Genomic DNA, 20510 nt, shown 5'->3' with positions numbered 1-20510 from the left:
GTATGTTTATAAAAAATAATTGACAAAACATTTGTTTTTGGCTGTACTGGGTCTTCATCGCTGCACAGGCTCTTCTCCAGTTGCGACAAGCAGGAGCTGCTCTGGCTACAGTGCACGGGCTTCTCATTACGGTGGCTGCTCTCGTCGTGGAGTACAGGCTCTAGGCTGCTTGGGCTTCAGTAGTCGTGGCTCCCAGGCTCCAGAGCACAGGAGGAATAGTTGTGGCACATGGGCTCAGTTGCTGCGCAGCATGTGGGATCTTCAAACAGTGTCTCCAGCATTGGCAGGTGGATTCTTTACCACTGAGCCACCAGGGGAGCCCTATTAAGTCAATTTTAAGACAAGTGGTGCACATGTATGGAAAAGAAGTGCTATGAATGTGCATTCTAATGATGATAAGGTTTGGGAACTTCTTGGAGGCTATTTTAATAGGAATCTACAAAATGAAAGCAGACGCCTAGACATATAGAGAAGAGACTTGTGGTTGCCAAAGGGGAGCCAGGGAGGAAGAGGGATGGACTAGGAGTTTGGGGGTTGGTAGATATCTGTAAACTATTACATTTAGAATGCATAAACAACAACATCCTGTTGTATAGCACAGGGAACTGTCTATATTCAATATCCTGTGATCAACCACATTGGAAATGAATATTAAAAAAAGAAAGTATAAAAATATGTGTAGACCGCTACAAGTCTTATTATAAATAATTTCAGACATAGTATTAAAAAAAATAGGAGTAATGAGAATTTAGTCCTGGGTAGGATGATGGCAGCGGAGACAAAGAAGACTCTGATAGACATTTTAAGGGAGTCAAAGGACAGGACGTTATCTACATGGGTTATTTTCTGCCTCATTTCTCAGGATGCTTATGATTGTAATAAGAGAAAAATTAAAAGACTTGTGTGGTCTATTGGATTTATTTTCTCGTATAAGAAGAAGCCCGAAGGTAAGGTGGCTCCAGGACAGGGTAATTCAGTGGCCTGATGACGTCACTATAGCTCAGCTTCTCTCTACCTTCCAACCTCAGCAAATAAGCTTTGTCCTCAAGACTGCAAAGTGGTTGTTGTGGTTGGAGCCATCCTACCCTGACATCTGATGCTTTGGTGCAAGAAGAAGACATCTCTTCTGAAGATGAAGAGCAGAGGATGAAGAAACATTTCCCGGAAGGCACCTCCACCGGAAGATTTTCCTGGAGGAATCATATCACATATCAGGTATAAACATTCACCACAGAGGGGAGTCAAGTTACCATAATTAACCCAGATTAATTAGGATTTATTCTCTGAGCTAGGGAGTCAGATCCTTTCCTGAAGGATGGCTTTCTCAAGGTAATGGGGGATAATAGGGACTCTGCTAACAAACATGGCTGGTAAGCAGTGAACCATACAACCAAGACCAGTGGTTCTGGAATTTCTCAGATTAGCTCTTGAACATAAGTGGGGAGTTCTTGAGGCTTGTGGTGTTTTTATTCTTGAAAATTTTATTTAGCTCTTCTCTCCATGTGTTGAATTAAGGCAGAGCGAAACACTTCCACCGCAAAATCAACTTCTGGTTTAGTGATGCACATTGAGGGCGCAATGCGGAAAGTCTGAGGAGACAAAGGAAAAATAGAGGAAAGGGTCACCACAGAATGAACTATGATTTCAGGGAAATGCACTAGACTGGGAATCCAACATCTTGCTTTCATAACACTCCTTATATTTCCCTCAAGGGTTGGTCTCCTCCTGACCCAGTGCTGTATCCAGGCCATTCATCCTCTAGTCTCAACAATTCTGGTACCATCTTCTCTGCCTCTCTTCATTTTTGTCATCTGCTGACCTCCTGGTCCTTGAGCCACCTCCACTGAGGTCTTAGGCCTTATTCACCCTCCAATTCTGCCACCACTGAGGTTGACTTCTGTGTCCCTGTGTAAAACCCAGCAAACTAGCATCTCCATTTCTTTTTTTTTAATTTTACTTATTTGGCTGTGCTGGGTCTTAGTTGCAGCATGTAGGATCTAGTTCCTTGACCAGGAATTGAACCTGAGCCCCCTGAATTAGAAGCATGGAGTCTTAACCACTGGACCACCAGGGAAGTCCCATTTCTCAGTTTCTTGATCGCCACATGTTCCAGAAACTTCATCTATGATCCTCCTCTGCATTCCTGCACATCCCAGGCCAGCCCCACAAGCCTCATCTTCACTAGGAATTCTTCAATTTCTGATCCCCACTGCCTCTGCCTTTCTCATGGAAACTTTAGCAGTTTCCTCATGCCTCCATGATCTGTGGATCTGTCACTCCGCCTAGATCTCCGCCTCCCCTTCGGACCCAGCTCGGAGCACAGGGTTGGGGATATGAACCACTCTCTCACCTGCCCCTTTCTGCCCTCCTGCTGCTGTACCCACACAGCGAAGTCCCAGCCCCGGTCAGAGCTAGCACAGAACTGTGCTCCAACAGACAGCTGAGAAGCGGTAAAGAAACTCAAGCCGCTGGTGGACTCACACACCAAGTAAAGCAGAGTCCTGCTTCTGCTGGAGCCCTAAACGTTCAGGTCCTCTGTCATCCCTGGCTCAACTCCCACACCCCTCACTCTATTTCACAGACACTCTTGCCTCATGCTTCCAGAGGCTGTAAGGCAAGAGCGCTCTGTAAATTTGCTCGCTCCCATGTTCATTCTTATATTCTTGCCTGAAGGTTCAGAGAATGAACTGTCTCTAGTATTCGACTCCAAATTTTCCACCTGTGCCTTTGGCCCATGAAACGCCATTCACCTCCCCTCCAGGAAACATCTCTGCATTCACTTGCATCTTCACCTCCTCCTCAACTTCCCCTCAGCCTATAAATAAGCACACTTAAAGCTCTTGTAAATCGAATCCAAGCCACACATGCATGCATGCATGCCAGGTCTCTTCAGTCATGTCTGGCTCTTTGTGACCCTATGGACTGTAGCCTGCCAGGTTCCCCTATCCATGGGATTCTCCAGGTAAGAGCTGTTGTTGTTGTTCAGTCACCCAGTTGTGTCCGACTGTTTGCAACCCCATGGACTGCAGCACGCCAGGCCTCCATGTCCCTCACCATCTCCCGGAGTCTGCCCAAGTTCATGTTCATTGCATCAGTGATGCCGTCCAGCCATCTCATCCTCTGATGCCCTTCTCTTTCCCAACAATAGGGATTTTTCCAATGAGTCATCTGTTCAAATTAGATGACCAAAATACTGGAGCTTCAGCTTCAGCATCAGTCCTTCCAGTGAATAGTTAGGGTTGATCTCCCTTAAGAGTGACTAGTTTGATCTCTTTGTTGTCAAGGGACTTTCAGGAGTCTTCTCCAGCACCACAGTTTGAAGGCTTCAATTCTTTGGCATTCTGCCTTCTTTATGGTCCAGCTCTCACAACGGTATGTGACCACTGGAAAGACCATAGCCTTGACTATATGGACCTTTGTTGACAGAGTGGTGTCTCTCAACACACTAGGGTTTGTCATCGCTTTCCTGCCAAGGAGCAATCGTCTTCTGATTTCATGGCTGCAGTCACTGTTCTCTGTGATTTTGGAGTCAAAAAAGAGGAAATGTGTCACTACTTCCACCTTTTCCCCTTCTATCTGCCATGCAGTAATGAGGCCAAATGCCACTATCTACGTTTTTAAAAAATATTTAGTCTAAAGCTGGCTCTTTCACGCTCCTCCGTCACCCTCATCAAGATGTTCTTTAGTTCCTCTTTGCTTTCTAACATTAGAGTGGTATTGTCTGCATATCTGAGGTTGTTGATATTTCTCCCACCTATTCTGATTTCCAGCTTGTAACTCATCCAGCCCAGCATTTCTCATGGTGTACTCAGCGTATAGATGAAATAAACAGGGTGACAGCAGACAGTTGTGCTGTACTCCTTTCTCAGTCTTGAAACAAGCAGTCGTTCCATACAGGATTCTAACTGTTGCCTGTTGACCCGCATACAGGCGATGGGCAGGATGGCCTGGTGTTCCCGTCCTCTAAGAGCTTTCCACAGTTTGTCACGATCCGCACCATCAAAGGCTTTAGCGTAGTCAGTGAAACAGAGATAGATATTTTTCTGAAATTCCCTTGCTTTCTCTATAATACAGTGAATGTTGACGATTTGACCTCTAGTTCCTCTTCATTTTCTAAACCCAGTTTGGACATCTGGAAGTTCTTGGTTCGCATAACGCTGAACCTTTGCTCTTCCCCAGTAGCATATTGGACAACGTCAGACCTGGGGGACTTATCTTTTGGTGTCACATCTTTTTGGCCTTTTATATAGTTCATAAGGTTCTCCAAGCAAGTACACTGGGGTGATTTGCCTTCTGTCCTCCAATGGATCACATTTTGTCAGAACTCTCTGCTATGACCTGTCTGTCCTGGGTGGCCCTGCACGGCATGACTCATAGCTTCATTGAGTTCACAAGCCCTTTGTCACAAGGCAGTGACCCATGAAGGGGCCAGGCAAGAGTACTGGATACAAATAAAAATGTGTTGACCTTCCTGGTCCCTTCTAGCTACCATACAAACATTATCCTTCCTTTTGTTATACTTAATAAATAAAAAGTCTGGTTGATGCTATTGGCCATTATCTTTTATTCTGCCTTCCCTCTATTCACATCTCAACCCAGTGCAGTCTGGTTTCTGTCCCACCAGCCTTCTGACTCCACTCTGACTAAAGCTACTAGTCACTTGCTGAGTGCAGAATCCAATGAGCACATCCCAGCCCTTATCCTTTCTGGTCTTCTCATCCGCATTTAGCATTCCAATCCCTCCCGCTTCCCAAACCTCTCCACTCTTGCTTCTATGACCTCCCACTCTCCTCACAGCTCTCTGCCTGTTGTTGTTGATTTTTACATATTTATTTCTTTGGTTGTGCCAGGTCTTAGTTGTGGCATCTAGTTCCCTGACCAAGGCTCGAACGCGGGCCCCCTGCACTGAGAGCGAGGAGTCTTAGCACTGGCCCATCAGGGAAGTCCCTCTCTGCCAGTGTTTTGTCTCCATCTGGGTGCCTCTTATTCCACCTGCCCTTTAAATGCTGATATGACCCATGTGTCTCTCCTCACCTCTCTGCATTTCACATCCAGACTCCCTTCCCAGGAGATCTCCTCCACTCTCCACTTCTACGTTGATGACCTCCAAATTGTGATCCTTGCCTTAATTTTTTCCTCTGATCTACAGACTTGTCTAAGAAGGAAAGGGAACAAGTCTGAAGCTGCACTCATCCTCACACTCCCGAGGGAGTCATCCTTGACGCTCCCCTTCCTTCATACCCAAGCCCTGTGCATTTCCCTGCCCGACTGCTCTCTGTTTCTCCTCTATCGCTACTGCTGCTGTTCAAGATCAAACAAAATCATCAGCCTCCACCTGCACTCCCTGTCTCCAGTCATGTCCCCTCAGCTTTACCTTCCTCAGAGGACAGATTCAGAAATCAGGCTGCCTGAGTCTGGATCCTATGTGACTTGGGCACCTTCCTAGCTGTGCGACTTGGGCAACTTACTTAACCTCTCTGTGCCTGCTTTTCTTCATCTGTAAAATAAGGATAATAATAACTTATTTCATAGGTGTGTTGAGAGGATTAAATGAATCAATGTATGCAAAGAGTTTTCGAACAGCGTCTGAAAAGTAGTAAGACTTCTCATCTTTACTACTCACAGCCTTCCATCTCCTGCTCCAGTCCCATGGTATGTGTGTGTTTGTGTGAGTGTGTTTGTGTGTGTAGCTCTTCACACACTGCCATGTTTCTATATGTGCTTTGAGAGTTTATCACTGTTTAAGGCTCAGCCTAGCCAGAAAAGCTGACCCAGGAGTCCCTTCTCTTTCCTCCTATACTATCCCTTTTTATGGTTATCCGCAAGCTTCCTATATTGTATTATAATTTCCTGTTTATGCCTTTCTCCTCTGCCAGCTCCATGGAGGGAAGGATAAATCTTATTTATCATTGTAGCTTTTGTATCCAGCTTATCAGTGGCTCCTTAGCACTTACGTGTGTGCCAGGTAACTAAGGAATAACGAAGCAAGTAAACAATGAACTGTTTCCTATCTTATTTCATAAGTGGCCCATCTTGGGATTTTGAATCATTAATTTTCTCTGTCTGATTCATATGGAAAAATATCTAGGACCAGGACTAGACAAAACTCAGCATTTCCAGGCAAAAGTGCTCCTCTGGTTTTGTTTGCTATGGTTTGGTTTGGGCTGGGAGAGCTTTCAGTCTCTTTGTTTACAAGCTGATGGGAAGCTAAGGAAAAGCTGCAGAAACAAGAGGACCCAGACCTGTTTCCTTAAGTGGAGGGAGTGCGGAGGGTCCAGAGCACAGGTGGCAGAACCAGATCTGAACAGGAGGGATGACTCGTTCTCCCTAACCTTTAGGAAAGGAGGTGGGAAATGGGTCCGACAGAGGAGCGTCTGCAGGGACCTTGCCTAATAGCTTCCATTTTCTCTAAGAAGCATCGGTCAAGAGTGCTTGCTGAAATAGACTGAGGGGCAGAATGGAGCAGAGAGACTAGGAAGGATGACCCATGTTTGAAATGGGAAAGAAAGAGGCCAAAGGCCAAGGACAACTTAGGTGAGGAACAGGCGTGACCCTAAATCTTAAATCTCTGTTCTGGAGCATATTCCTGGAGAGGGTCCTGGGATGTGAGAGATGGAGTGGGCAGCTCACTTTACAGCAGTAGCAGCCCCTGCCCACGGCAGGGCCACACCAGGGTCCAGACTGCAGGGCTGTGCTTGGCTTTTCCAGGAGTTTGGGGCAGGGAGAGCTTGGTCTCTGCCTTTCCCAGCCTGAAGGAAAAGAGCCCTGGGAGTGGCTGCTTTTGAGTTCTTCATCAGGGACCCAGCCAGGGTGGTCCCCCGCCTCCTCCACAGGGTCACCTGGGCCTGCCAGCACTGTGACATTGCTCCTGGCTACAGTGGCCACTAAAGCTTGGTAGACTGGGATTCACAGGGTTAGAGTCTAGCACTGAGTTCAAAATAACTAGGATTGCTCTTACAGAGGTTAGAACTAATTCATACATGAGACAAGCTATTTATGCATGACCATTATGACACTGTTATAACCCATCCTGTAAGTCCTCTGGTTTGTCAGTACAGTCCGTTTCTGCCACCTTAGACTGTCCCCTGTGTCCATTCCCCACAGAACCGTGGGAACCAAACCATTTAGCATGGCGCCCTCTAGTGGCCTAAAGGCATAACTGCCCCTTTCTTTTGTAAACATCTGAGCTATAAAGGCTGGGCTTCCCTGGTGGCTCAGATGGTAAAGAATCTGCCTGCAATGTAGGAGACCTGGGTTCAGTCCCCGGCTTGGGAAGGTCCCCTGGAGGAGAGCATGGCAATCCACTCCAGTGTTTTTGCCTGGAGAATTCCATGGACAGAGGAGTCTGGTGGTCTACAGTCCACGGGGTTACAAAGAGTCAGACTCGACTGAGTGACTAAACACAGCACCGAGCAGTGAGGCCTAGACGAAGTGGAACTGGGTTCCCCTCTCACAGGCGTGAAGGAAAGGGACCGGCGTCGGGACATTAGGACATGCCTACCTAAACTGATAGGTAAAGACCAGCCTTTTTCTTACCTGAGAGAAAAGGCCGCCTCTGCCAATCAGAAGCCCCATGCATTTGCAGTCATGGTGGATTTGATTTACTTCTTCACGGGGAAGAGGCTGGCGGCTCTCCTGTAAATACATTAAAAAAATATTCTATGTTTGACATTTGAACAATTAAAGACATTACTTCTAAGAGAAATTAAATCCCACTGCTGGGCATACACACTGAGGAAACCAGAATTGAAAGAGACACGTGTACCCCAATGTTCATCGCAGCACTGTTTATAATAGCCAAGACATGGAAGCAACCTAGATGTCCATCAGCAGATGAATGGATAAGAAAGCTGTGGTACATATACACAATGGAGTATTACTTAGCCATTAAAAAGAATACATTTGAATCAGTTCTAATGTGGTGGATGAAACTGGAGCCTATTATACAGAGTGAAGTAAGCCAGAAAGAAAAACACCAATACAGTATACTAACGCATATATATGGAATTTAGAAAGATGGTAAGAATAACCCTGTATACGAGACAGCAAAAGAGACCCTGAGGTATAGAACAGTCTTTTGGACTCTGTGGGAGAGGGAGAGGGTGGGATGATTTGGGAGAATGGCATTTTAACATGTATAATATCATATATGAAATGAGTCACCAGTCCAGGTTCGATGCACGATACTGGATGCTTGGGGCTGGTGCACTGGGACGACCCAGAGGGATGGTATGGAGAGGGAGGAGAGTTCAGGATGGGGAACATGTGTATACCTGTGGCGGATTCATGTTGATATATGGCAAAGCCAATACAATATTGTAAAGTTAAAAAAAAAAATAAATAAAAAAATAAAAGCAACTGAAGCAATCAATGGTCTACCCTCCCTCTCAATCTCTCTCCCCCTGTAATTGAATAAAGCTGTTAATTTCTGGATAGGATTTATTTTGGGGGGTGGAATTATTAAACATATCTGTTTTTTTATCCCAATTCATTCCAGATTCCCAAAGACAAGATGAAGTTGAGTGCAGATCGCCAGTGAATCTTGGCACTGCAGGTGGTTACCCCAGGAGGTGGATTCTGTAATAGCCATATTTGGAGCCTGCTGTATTTGTGTGGAAATTGTCCTCAAGTCTTCACTTGGTTTTGTCCCTGTAAACAGTTCATTTCAGAGTCCAGGAAATGGCTCAGAAGTTGCACAAGGGCACAAACAGCCCAAGCTCTCCCTGAGCCACAGCACAGCCAGGGCAGCCACAGTGGGGCCCTATGTCCTCGTCTTCCCTCCTTGTGGAATTTGCACTTTTTCATCCAAGACTTACTACTCCAGGGTCAGGAGAGGTAAGCTCTCTGGAAACCCAGCGGTTGTTTCAGGTCACATGGCATCTGAAGGTGGTGACTACTTGTGGGCCCAGGCTTGCCAGCACCCGTCTGATGACATTGGACTGGGGATACCATTGCACCCTCTGTAGTCAAGTCTGACCCTGCATCTGCATCATCTGGAAGCCATTTTGAACTACAGACATTTAGACCTCAGGTCAGGCCTATTGATTACTTGGGGTAGGGCTTTATTTAGTCGTTAAGTCATGTCCCGCTCTTTTGCCACCCCAGGGACAGTAGCCCGCCTGGCCGTCCTGTCCATGAGATTTCCCAGGCAAGAATTCTGGAATGGGTTGCCATACCCTTCTCCAGGGGATCTTCCCAACCCAGGGATCAAATCTACATCTCTTAATGTCTCCTGCACTGGGAGGCGGGTTCTTTCCCACTAGCACTTTACCACGATCCCATCTTAACATTATGTGCTGTGTGCTAAGTTGCTCAGTCATGTCCAACTCTTGTGACCCCAGGGACTGTAGCCCACCAGGCTCCTCTGTCCGTGGGGATTCTCCAGGCAAGAATACTGGAGTGGGTTGGTATTTCCTTCTCTAGGGGGTCTTCCTGACTCAGGGACTGAACCCGCACTGGCGGGTGGATTGTTTGCCACTGAGCCACCTGGGAAGCCTGTAGAGCAGGGCTTAGGCATCTGTGTTTGTAAATGCTCTTCAGATGCTGGGCTGTGGTCCCTCAGTTGTGAGCGCTGAGCACTGTCACTGCCACTGGCCTGTCTTCTGTGGCACAGCCCTGAGAGCATCAGCACTGGGTCTGGCTCTCTAGCTTCGAAGGCATGATCCTGGCTCATGGGCCAGCCCCTGCGATCCCTGTGAGGTGGAGGAGGGCTCCCTCCCGTGCTCCCAGCTTCATTTTTCTGCTCTGCGCTTCCCATCTGCCTTCCCCTAGGCTTGGGTATCCATCCCCTTACTCCATCCACCCTGAATCCTTTCCTGGTTAGGTGCCAGTGGCTGAGCACAGACTCAGACTGTACCTTCCAGAGAGGTCTATATTCTCCATCTGTTGTGAGGCTTTAAGACTAGGAAAATATTATTCAAATGTTCAGACAAGAAGAGGACCCATGATGGAATAAAAGACTAGGATCACCTCACTGATCCAAAATGTTGTCCTGCTTGTCCCTGAGGCTCTCATGAGGGAAGACTAAAATATGGCAATATAATTTAGGGCTAAATGGTGAAAGGGCTTCCTGGGTAGCTCAGCTGGTAAAGAATCCACTTGCAATGTGAGAGACCTGGGTTCAATCCCTGGCTTGGGAAGATCCCCTGAGGAGGGCGTAGCAACCCACTCCAGTATTCTTGCCTGGAGGATCCAGATGAGCCTGGTGGGCTACAGTCCATGGGATCACCAAGAGTCACACACGACTGAGCAACTAAGCACAGAACAGCACAAACTGTAGAAACTAGAAAGAAGTCGAGCATGGTTTAGGGGATGAGAGTTCAGAGGTCAGGAAGGGTTCCTGAGGGGCAGCTGGGTTGCTGGGGTCTGGGTGGCCATCAGGGGCCTGGGGAGGGACTTTAGTCTCACCCTGGTCTGAGCCAGCTCCCTCTCTGCTCCTCTGTCCTTTTTTATCACTCCCTAGCCTCAACTGCCAAGACTAATTGACCCTCTTGTAGGCATATGCAGAGAAAAGCACGGTTGAAAAAATCTAACAAGGCAAAGCCACAGGACAGCCTGACCTGGCTCCGTGCTTGAACCTAAGTTCCACCAGCCCCGTAATCAAATAGGCATGTTAGTAACTAGCCTCTTCTTGAGGGTATAATGTAGCTTCCTGTTTATTTTGTTTTTGTTTTTCAACTTGTTTTGATAGGGTAGGTTTTCATTTAAACAATATAAAAGTATTCATGGTTATTGGGAAAAACTCCTTAAAGCAGTATGGACATGCATTTAGTAAAAATTGGAAGTTTCTCTTCCTAAAATCCTACTCCTAGGGACACTGCCTGTTAGTAATTTGGTGTGAACGAGACAAATTTTTTATGCATACAGATGCATTTAAATGCACATTTTAAAAATAATTCATCCTTTATAATGTTTTGCATTTGCTTTGAACAATTTACAATGTATCCTGAACATCTTTCCATGTCAGTGTATCTGGACCTAGTCTTATTTTATTTTTTTTAATTAATTAATTTATTTTAATTGGAGACAAATTGCTTTACAATATTGTAGTGGTTTTTGCCATACATTGACATGAATCAGCCATGGGTGTACACATGTTCCCCACCCTGAGACCCCTCCCACTTCCCTCCGCATCCCATCCCTCAGGGTCATCCCAGTGCACCAGCCCTGAGCACCCTGTCTCATGCATCGAACCTGGATTGGTGATCTGTTTCACATATGGTAATATACATGTTTCAGTGTTATTCTCTCAAATCATCCCACCCTCATGGACCTAGTCTTTTTAAAGACTGCCTAGTATTTTGTTGCTTGTTGGTAGAGCAATTTGTTTCACCTCCTATTTTTGGACATATATGTGGTTTTCTATTTTTGTTTATGATCATAAAAAATATTGCAAACATCCTCACTTATTGATATCTACACACATCTGTGACTATTTCTCTAGGACACATCTCTATAAGTGGAATGGCTAGGTCAAAATGTATACATTTAATCTTTTAATAGACACAGATGAATTTCTGTCCAAAGGGCTGTATCCAGTTCACATCCTTACCAATAGCACATGGGAGTTTTAAATCTGGGTTATATTGTACAGCATCAATACATCATATACATCAATACAGCATCAAAGCCAAGTTCTGTACTGTTTCAATTACATGAAAGTGGTCTGAAGTGTTGCAGGGGCCTGAAATCAATCAATTAACACTGGTAAAGTGCTCACCATCTGTGTATTTCCTGGCCTCAAAAGCATATAATTTACATAGGAAAAAAAGATGTTGATACTTGAAAATTGAATCAACAAGTACATGATTTGAAAGATCCTTTCAAAGGAGCTCTTTAGACAGGGAGTAGGAGAGGGATTCTCTGAAGGCTGGAGTCCCTTTAGACAGGAGAAGCAAAGGCAAGCTTTAAGGAGGAGGTGTGGGGAAGAGTCAGATCTTGAAAAAGGCTAGGATTTCCAAAGCTAGAGACAGAGAAGCGAGTATCATATTTCATGACTGGGGAAAAGTTTGAGCAGTATTTGAATGTACTGTCATTGAGGGGACAATGGATAGAATTAGCGATAGAGAAGTTCCTTCAGACCCCATGCTTACAACTACTGAAGGGCAGAGAGAAGAGGAAAAGAGCTCATTCTATATATACTATTTTATAGCCTGTCTTATTTTTTCCATAATACAGTCTGCACATATTCCCATGTCACATATATTTCTGTGCCACATAGTACGGATGTACCATCACTTAGCTTGTTTGGTATCAGTGGCCATTTGGGAGAATTCTGATGTTTTACCAGGACAACCCAAGACCTGATGAGTGTCTCTGTCCACATGTCTTGAAGCACACTCATTGGGTTTGGACTAGCGGGGAAGGGAGGACTGCCTTCTCTCTCATGGGGCTTTCCTTGGGGGATTCTGGGCTTTGAGGAGCCTAGATATCCTTGAGGGAGCTCCTGGGTTGGGAGAGGACTCGTCTGAATTTTAAAACAGCCTTTGACAGGGCCCCAAGCTGAAGATGTGGATGTCACAGCTTGTGAGCCAGAGGGCCTGATCTTATATTGCAGTACTCTTCCTGTTGTCTTCCTGTAGCTTTCCAATCTTAATTAAACATTACAGCCTTGTACTGTCTCTGCTGTGTGGTGGTAAGGGAAAAGTCTTATATCCATGGTCTGGGCTGAATATTGAAAGAATTGAGCATCAGACCTTCTAAATTAGGATGGCATGGTGAGAGCAGACAGCAAGACATCTCCCATGGATAAGAATTAGGGGGAAGGCATCGATCTGACTATTCCTTCCCGTGCCAGAATCCTCCTGCTGTCGCTCTCCTCTGAGGATCTAGATTTTACTTTCATGGAGGATTGGGACAATTTCCTACTGACATGGACCCTCGGGGCAGCAGGAGGAACTGTGGGAAAGATTTGAGAAACATGGTGAAGAAAGAATCAATAAGACTTCACATTAGAAATAAGGAGAGAGAAGGAGCCACAGATGATTTGGTGGTTTTGAGGCTGGGGAATTGGGAGAAGAGTGGAGATACAGAACAGAAACAGTGACCTTGGGAAGAATCACTGGCTTAAGAGAAAATACTAAATTCAATTGTCGTCATATTGAGTTTGAGGTCACAGTGGGGTATGTCATCAGAAAGTCTCATTCCACCTGGTTACCTGAGAGATTAAAGTCCATTCACAAATAAACACAAAACCCTATAAATCTTTAACATCCTCACCCAAACCATCACCACAGCTTTCTCCTGGCCCTTTTCCCTGCTACTAGCTCTCTGGGCTGCCTGCCCCTCCCCAAATAATTCTCCCCTTCTTTGTATTTCTAATGCGAAATAATCAGTCATTGCTGATGTTCTGTGCCTACTCTGGCAAGAATACTATCGGCTCCCTCTTTCAAATTCTCCTCCTCACTCCTCTAGAACTCTCCATGTTTATACTCAGTGCTCTCTGTCACGATCAGTTGCTTCAGTTGTGTCTGACTCTTTGCAACCCCATAGGCTGTAGCCAGCCAGGATCCTCTGTTCATGGGATTCTCCAAGCAAGAATACTGGAGTAGGTTGCCATGCTCTCCTCCAGGGGATCTTTCTAACCCAGGGATCAAACCCGTGTCTTCTGCATTGGCAGGTGGATTCTTTACCGCTGAGCTGCTGGGGAAGCCCCAACTCTCTCTACTCATTTCTAATGAGCTTCACTGAGTCTTGCAGTCTTTGCTGGCTCTATCTCTGAATGAATGAGCTTGTAGCTGAGCTTCCTGCCTTAACTCTTGCTGCCCCAAGAAGCTACAGAGAGACCAGTAGATCACCACCTACCTTATCCTTCACCATTTCTATTCCTATCATGAGACCTTTGCCTCGGACATCTCCTACAATTTCAAATTCATCCCGCAGCTTAGCCAACTTCAGCAACATATAGGTGCCAACTTCTTGGCTATTTTCTTGTAGATTTTCTTCTTTAATCACCTGTTGAGAGAAAGCCCCAAATGACTTTCTATTTAAACAGTTTCAAAAGGGACTGAGAAATAAATGTACGTGACCTGTTTACAAAACTTGACCAGACAAATGGAACCCAAAGTCATGTGGCCATACCTTGTCTCATAGAAAGATCTGCTGTAGGGAGAAAAAAAGGCTTGGTAGAGGGAACACTTCCCTCATACCCTGTTCATCTTCAGGAGTGGGTAAACATTTAGGAAAAATAAGAGACTCCGTGTGGGCCCAGAGTCAGGGCACCTGAGATAGAAAAGGATTTTCACCTACTTCCGCTCACAGCAGAGATCTGTGATTCTTTTCTTTTTTAAACTTTTTATCTTGTACTAGAGCTGACTAACAATGTTGTAATCATTTCAGGAGAACAGCATAGAGACTCAGACATACATATACATGTATCCATTCTCCCCTAAACTCCCCTCCCATCCAGGCTGCCACATAACATCGAGCAGAGTTCCCTGTGCTATATAGTAAGAGACCTGTGATTCTGGACCACATATGAGCAGTACAGTATATTTATAAGCAGCCAATAGTAACTGCATGACTGCAGGCAGAACTTGATGTTTTTAAGACCTCCTTGTTCACCTACATCCTACTTGCCAAATTGTTTGAGGTGACACAGCACTTTTAACACTAGTTCTTTAGAACACTAGTTGGCATTTCTACAGAATGAAACAAATGTCACATCCTACCCACACTTTCTCTTTTTGAGATTTAGTCATATTTGAATATACTTTTTAATTAGAAAGGGCAGCTTTTACTTATTTTTATTGAGAAATACTTTTAAATTTATTTTTTTTGAATAAGTGAAACATGTGCTTTGTTCAAACATAACAAAGTAAAGAATCAAAGAGCAGAATGAGCCTCTCTGATCCCTGTCCTCCAGCCACTGTTTCCCTCCCCACAAACAACCACTGTTAATAATTTCTTGTGCAGTCTTTCAGAAAGTTTGTTACACTTATTTAAGCAAGTGCTATTATGCATGTAATACACGCATGCTAAGCCCCTTCAGTCATGTCTGACTCTTTGTGATGCTATGGACTGCAGCTTGTCAGGCTCCTCTGTCCAAGGGATTTTCCAGGCAAGAGTACTGGAGCAGGTTGCCATGATTCCTTCAGGGGATCTTCCTGACCCAAGGATTGAACCCACATCTTTTATGTCTCCTGCATTAGCAGGGGAGTTCTTTACCACTAGCACCAAGTGCTTTTATTCATATAATTATGCAAACCTTTTCCAACAGATGAGACCACAGGCAAAAATCAATGGGCTCGTGCTGAACCACAGCTGAATCACCTAGTTGGTATTGCATAGAAGTCATTTGCTCTTTTGTCTTTTCATTTATGACAGTACAACAAATGTAAGGAAGCATATACAAGACAGGACCAAAATTAACTGACATTAAAAATTGTCATTGGTCACCATAAAACATAAAACATATGCCACCATCCATAAAACACCAATCAAATCACAAAAGAGATTTCAGTGCTACCAGCTAGCTAGGGGAATTCTTATGTTTCCCATGTGTGTGAGGTTTATTATATATTATTTCCTATCCAATACATGAAGCACTGATAGTAGATTTCAAAAAAGGGAGAGGGAGTAGAATAATACCTGGAAATCTAAACTTAGATTCAGGGACTAGGAATTAACTCTCCACTTGAATTATGTCCTGTGGTAGAGTCCTGATAATATGTGTGGAGTTTTGAAGTAGTTGTTTGGTGAAACGAGTGATGTTGCCGCAGCTGCTGGAACGTACCTCAAGCACGGCTGAACCAATGGCGCATGCCATGGGGTTCCCGCCAAAGGTATTGAAGTGAAGCAGGCGCTTGGTTAAGGACTTGGCAATATCTAGGGGGAGAAAATAAAAGGTGGATAAAGAGTGACACATCTATAATTTCTCATCATGCCACTTGGATTATATTTACTTTCATGTTGTAGAAAGGTGTTTACAATATATTTCATGGCATCCAATCCATGACAGTGATGTTATGGACGGAAGTGTCTCCCCCCCCTCAGGGATCCCCAACTCATATGTTGAAGCCCTAACCCCCAATGCAACTCCCTAGAGGCAACTAAGGTCATAAGGGTGGAGCCCTAATCCAATAGGATTGGTGCCCTCATAAGAAGAGGAGACACCAGAGCCCTTTCTCACTGCAGAAAAGGACGCATGAGGACACAGCCAGAGGGTCATCTGCAAGAGACATCTCACCAGAACTCAACTGGGCTCTTACCCTGACCTTGGACTTTAGCCTCTAGAACTGTGGGAAAATAAATGTCTGTTGTTTAAGCCACCCAGCCTGCAATATCTTGTAATGATAGACCAAGCTGATGAATACAATAGATAGGGAAAAATTGCTTATTTACTCCATGAGAAGCTTACTAATAAAATCTTCAATGTGTTGTGTGAATTGAAAAGTACTTTAAAACTTGATTTACGGGAACTTACATGAATCCTCATTAGTTAGCCTTTTTTCTGTATTCCACTCTTGGGACTAAGAAGGAAATATTTTTTAAAACTCTCATAGCAAGGATTTCATAACAATCTCCAGATGGTCTGAGGGTGAAAATATATATTCGGTTCATTATAGTTCACCTTCAACACCATCTTTCCTCATTTCATAAAAGCACTGAAATATTACAAGGCACTTAATTATCCTTTGGAGTTTCTCAAGTGTGCTTGCTATTGGTGGGAAAAATAAATGAAATAATCTTAAGATTTTCAATAATAAGTGGTTCGTAAAAGTATTCTCGGTAAAACTTCACTAAAACGGGTAATAAAATTAATTCTAATGTTCATTTTATAGACTGTTCTAGCTAAGTGAGATTGTATTGTATTTAGTTGTTGATGATCAGCAGAGAAAACTATCACTCTGGAGGCTGAGTCTATAGCTCTTTGGGGTGGCAAGACTAAGTTGGAGTGTTCTTCAAGAATATGACTCCTTGGATACTTTAGCTTTAAACTTTAACTGACTTCAGGTTGGTTAACATGGATCCCTTGTGTTGGATTTGGTTTTGGTTTTGTTTTTGTTGCCTAGATCTTGTCAATGTAGTAGAACCCTACATCTCAATGTGAGGCTGGGAGAATTGGTCTTCCCTACAGCAAAGAGCAAAAAGGGCTGGTTTTCTTCCATCTTTTCCACAATCTGGCAGACAGACTGTTTCCCTTTAACATTACTTGGGAAATGCGTGTGTAGTTTCCATGACGGTCCCCAGCCCACACTAGGTACAATACACATGTTTTCTACGACTGGGGATGCAGGGGGCCCAGAAGCAGACACAAACTGCCCATGGTTCCTACCTGGAGTTGTCACGACTGCTGCCATGGGAAAGCCATTCCCAATCCCTTTAGCCATGGTGACAATATCTGGCAGGACATCGTGTGTTTGGAAGCCCCAGAAGTGAGAGCCCAGCCTTCCAAATCCTGTCTGCACCTGATGGAAACAAATCCGAAATCACGGGGAACTTTCTGAGAAATGCTGGTTTTCCTGACTCTCTGGTCTCCTTCCTTCTCTTCTATCTTCTTCTCCTTGACATCATCATCACCACCATCCTTGTACTATGATGGAAAAAGCACCATGCCTGAGCTTTTAGGCACCAAAAGCCATTTGCTAGCGTTGTGTGACTCTAGACATGTTTCTTAACTCCTCTGGACCTATGTTAGCTCTGTTGAGTGGAAACACTTAATAGCAATACATCACAGGGTTGTGGTGAGGGTTATATAAATAATGCATGTGAAAAAGTTTGTTGTGATTAGCAATCCTGAATAAGGCCCCTGTGTGGGAAGGCTGCGTCTGCCCCATGCTGGACGAGGCAGTAGTTACAGCATGCAGGCTGGCGCCGGGGCGTCTGCCATTCAGCCCAGACAGGCTGATTGGCCTCTTCCCTGCGGTGTCCTTTTCTTCCTGAGAATCAGTCATGAGGAGGACTCAGTGAAGCCGGTTAACTCAGGACAGGACTAAGCTGACCGCAGTTGTTCTGTTCGTGCTGTTTCCTCTTCCCAGAAGACCCTTTCCCTGCTCTGTCTCTAGCTAACGCCTCTTATTCTTCAAAACATGGTTTCCTCACTATCTGGGCTAGGAACATTTTCCTACAAGGCACCTAGGCTGCCATCAGAACCTCTCACCTTGGACTGTTATCACCAGAGTACATGTCTAATAGGGTTTCCCAGGTGGTGCTTGTGGTCAAGAACCCGCCTGCCAATGCAGAAGACACAGATGTGGTTTAGATCTCTGGGTTGGGAAGATCCCCTGGAAAAGGAAATGGCAACCCTCTCCAGTATTCTTGCCTGGAGAATCCCATGAACAGAGGAGCCTGGCAGGCAGTCCATAGCGTTGCAAAAAGTCGGACATGACTGAAGTGTTTAGCACGCATACACCCATTTGTTTAATAACAGAGACTGTATCTCATTTTTCTCTTTATCCATAATATCTAGCAGATAAAAGTAGACACTAAGTGTTTGTAGAATGAATAAAAATGTGGCAGAAGTGACTAACTAAATAAAGGCGCACAAATATTCCCATGCAAATTTCTGCCAGAGCCTTTTTTGGTGGTGGGTCCTTGATTCCCTTCTGGTTCTCAGTCTCTTGGACTGTCTCTCTCTCTACACATACTGCACTTCTGGGATAGAGGTGAGGCACTTGAAGCTGATTCTGAAACGCTCTTCAAAGAATAAGGGTCCTTCTCAGACTTTTTTTTTTTTTTAATTTTTCTGCTCTCTCCAAGGTGCAGTTGCAAAGGCAGATTTGGGGGTACAATTAGATAAGAGTGAGCAACACAGGAGAAGAGCTTAGATGTGAGAGTCAGACAGACCTGGACTCGAATCCTGAGTCTCCTTGTTTTGAGTCCCTGAACACAAGCTGATGAATTTGCCCAAAAGAGAATGTAAGAAGAGCTCACGGCAAATCCATCCAACTTGCCTGTCTATTTTCATTTTTTATTTCATCTAAGTACCATAAATAAATGGTAAAAAAAAATCAGATTGCTTGGACAATACATGAAATTATGTAGGGCCATAAACCATGTGAGTCATCTAGGAGGTGTCAGTTCCATAGAATCTTTCAGTTGAACAGAGATGACTCATTCTAAGGTTCATAAACTCAAATGTCTTAGGAGGTAAGAAGCATATAGCCAATGAGAGAAGCAGGCTAGGTCCACCTCTATGAATTAGAATGGGAACTATGTGTGCAAATGCCTTGCCTAAAAGCAGTCAATTTCAAATTTAAATCCAGCTCATGCCAGACCAGGAAAGACTGATGGCCCAATATGGCCCCATGCTAAGTCACTTCAGTTGTGTCTGACTCTTTGCAACCCTATGGACTGTAGCCCCCCAGGTTCCTCTGTCCATGGAATTCTCCAGGTAAGAATACTGGAGTGGGTTGCCATGCTCTCCTCCAGGGGATCTTCCCAACCCAGGGATTGAACCTGAATCTCTTAATGTCTCCTGCTTTGGCAGGCAGCTTCTTTGCCACTAGCAGCACCTTGGGAAACCCTTATTGTAGATTCCAAATTCCTCATTTTATAGAAGGGAAAGCCAAGGTTAGCTGATTAAGAAGGCATGTGAGATCCCTGGGTGCGGCACTGGCTCTGCCCTCAGGAGTTTCTTCTGTTCCCGTCTTTCCTGCCGCCCTTTGTCTTTCTACACCACAGTCAATCATTCTTGAAAGGCGGGTTGCACAGTGGTTAGTGCGGTCTTTGAGTCTGGGTGTGAGTTCTGGCTCTGTCCCTAGTAACTGCATGATCTTGACAGGCAAATTAACTATCTTGAACTTCAGTTCACTTTTTTCCCCCCAATTCAATTCAGTTTTTTTTTTTTTTTTTTTGGCTGTATCTCATGGCACGTGGAATCTTAGTTCCTTGACCAGGGATCAAAGCCACGGCCCCTGTAATGGAGGTGGGATCCCCAACCTCTCGACTGCCGGGGGAGTCCCTGGAACTACTTTCCAAATATCTGTGATTATGGCCCTCTTCTTAGAGGCTGGACTTTTTTTTTCTAAGTGTGATTTCCAAACAGATTTTTTTATGAATGCCGCTGGACTGCCTAATACTATTTTGGCAAAAGTTAAGATGAAAACTTGGTTGTGAGGTTAAACTAAGTTTAAGCTGAATTCAAATAGAAGTTTTAAAAGTATGTTGAAGAATGGCAACATCCTAGGCCTGTTATCTTATTTGATAGACTTCACTTGGGACGTTGATGTTCTAATCTAGTAACGAACTAGTCAGTCAATGAGTCAAAGATTCATTAACTTATACCCTCATCTTGGAATCTGCAAGTAGATGCTTTCTGCCTGGACTGCAGAGCAGGGTTTAGAGGTTTCTCCCCTCGCTTATCCTGTCCTGGCTCCATCACACCTATTCCGTGGCCACTCACTTCATCTGCAATGCGCACGCCTCCCCGCTCGCGCACCAGCTCGAAGGCTTCCTTTAGAAACCCCTTTGGGTACTGAACAACGCCATTCACCCCCTGCAAAAGATCAAACCAAGAAGACCTAGAAAACAGCACAGGGCCTTGAAAGTATTAAAAAAAGAAACAACCG

At 44.7% G+C, this 20510-nt stretch overlaps 1 protein-coding gene across 1 annotated transcript in view; it reads right to left on the bottom strand.

The window, feature by feature from the left end:
* Positions 1–1463: 1463 nt before the first annotated feature.
* Positions 1464–20510, bottom strand: part of AGXT2 (alanine--glyoxylate aminotransferase 2) — a 43671-nt gene continuing 24624 nt past the window's right edge. The window contains exons 9-14 of the mRNA XM_006071899.3: positions 20345–20437; positions 17276–17408; positions 15734–15825; positions 13804–13953; positions 7537–7635; positions 1464–1589 (exon numbers count right to left, since the gene is read on the bottom strand). Coding sequence (XP_006071961.1) covers positions 1482–1589; positions 7537–7635; positions 13804–13953; positions 15734–15825; positions 17276–17408; positions 20345–20437 — 675 coding nt within the window. The 3' untranslated portion in view covers positions 1464–1481. The remainder of the gene's footprint in view (positions 1590–7536; positions 7636–13803; positions 13954–15733; positions 15826–17275; positions 17409–20344; positions 20438–20510) is intronic.

Source organism: Bubalus bubalis, chromosome 19 (assembly GCF_019923935.1).
Source record: "Bubalus bubalis isolate 160015118507 breed Murrah chromosome 19, NDDB_SH_1, whole genome shotgun sequence".
NCBI lineage: Eukaryota > Metazoa > Chordata > Mammalia > Artiodactyla > Bovidae > Bubalus > Bubalus bubalis.
The sequence above is the reverse complement of the archived record's forward strand: the minus strand, read 5'-3'. Positions and strand labels throughout refer to the sequence as shown.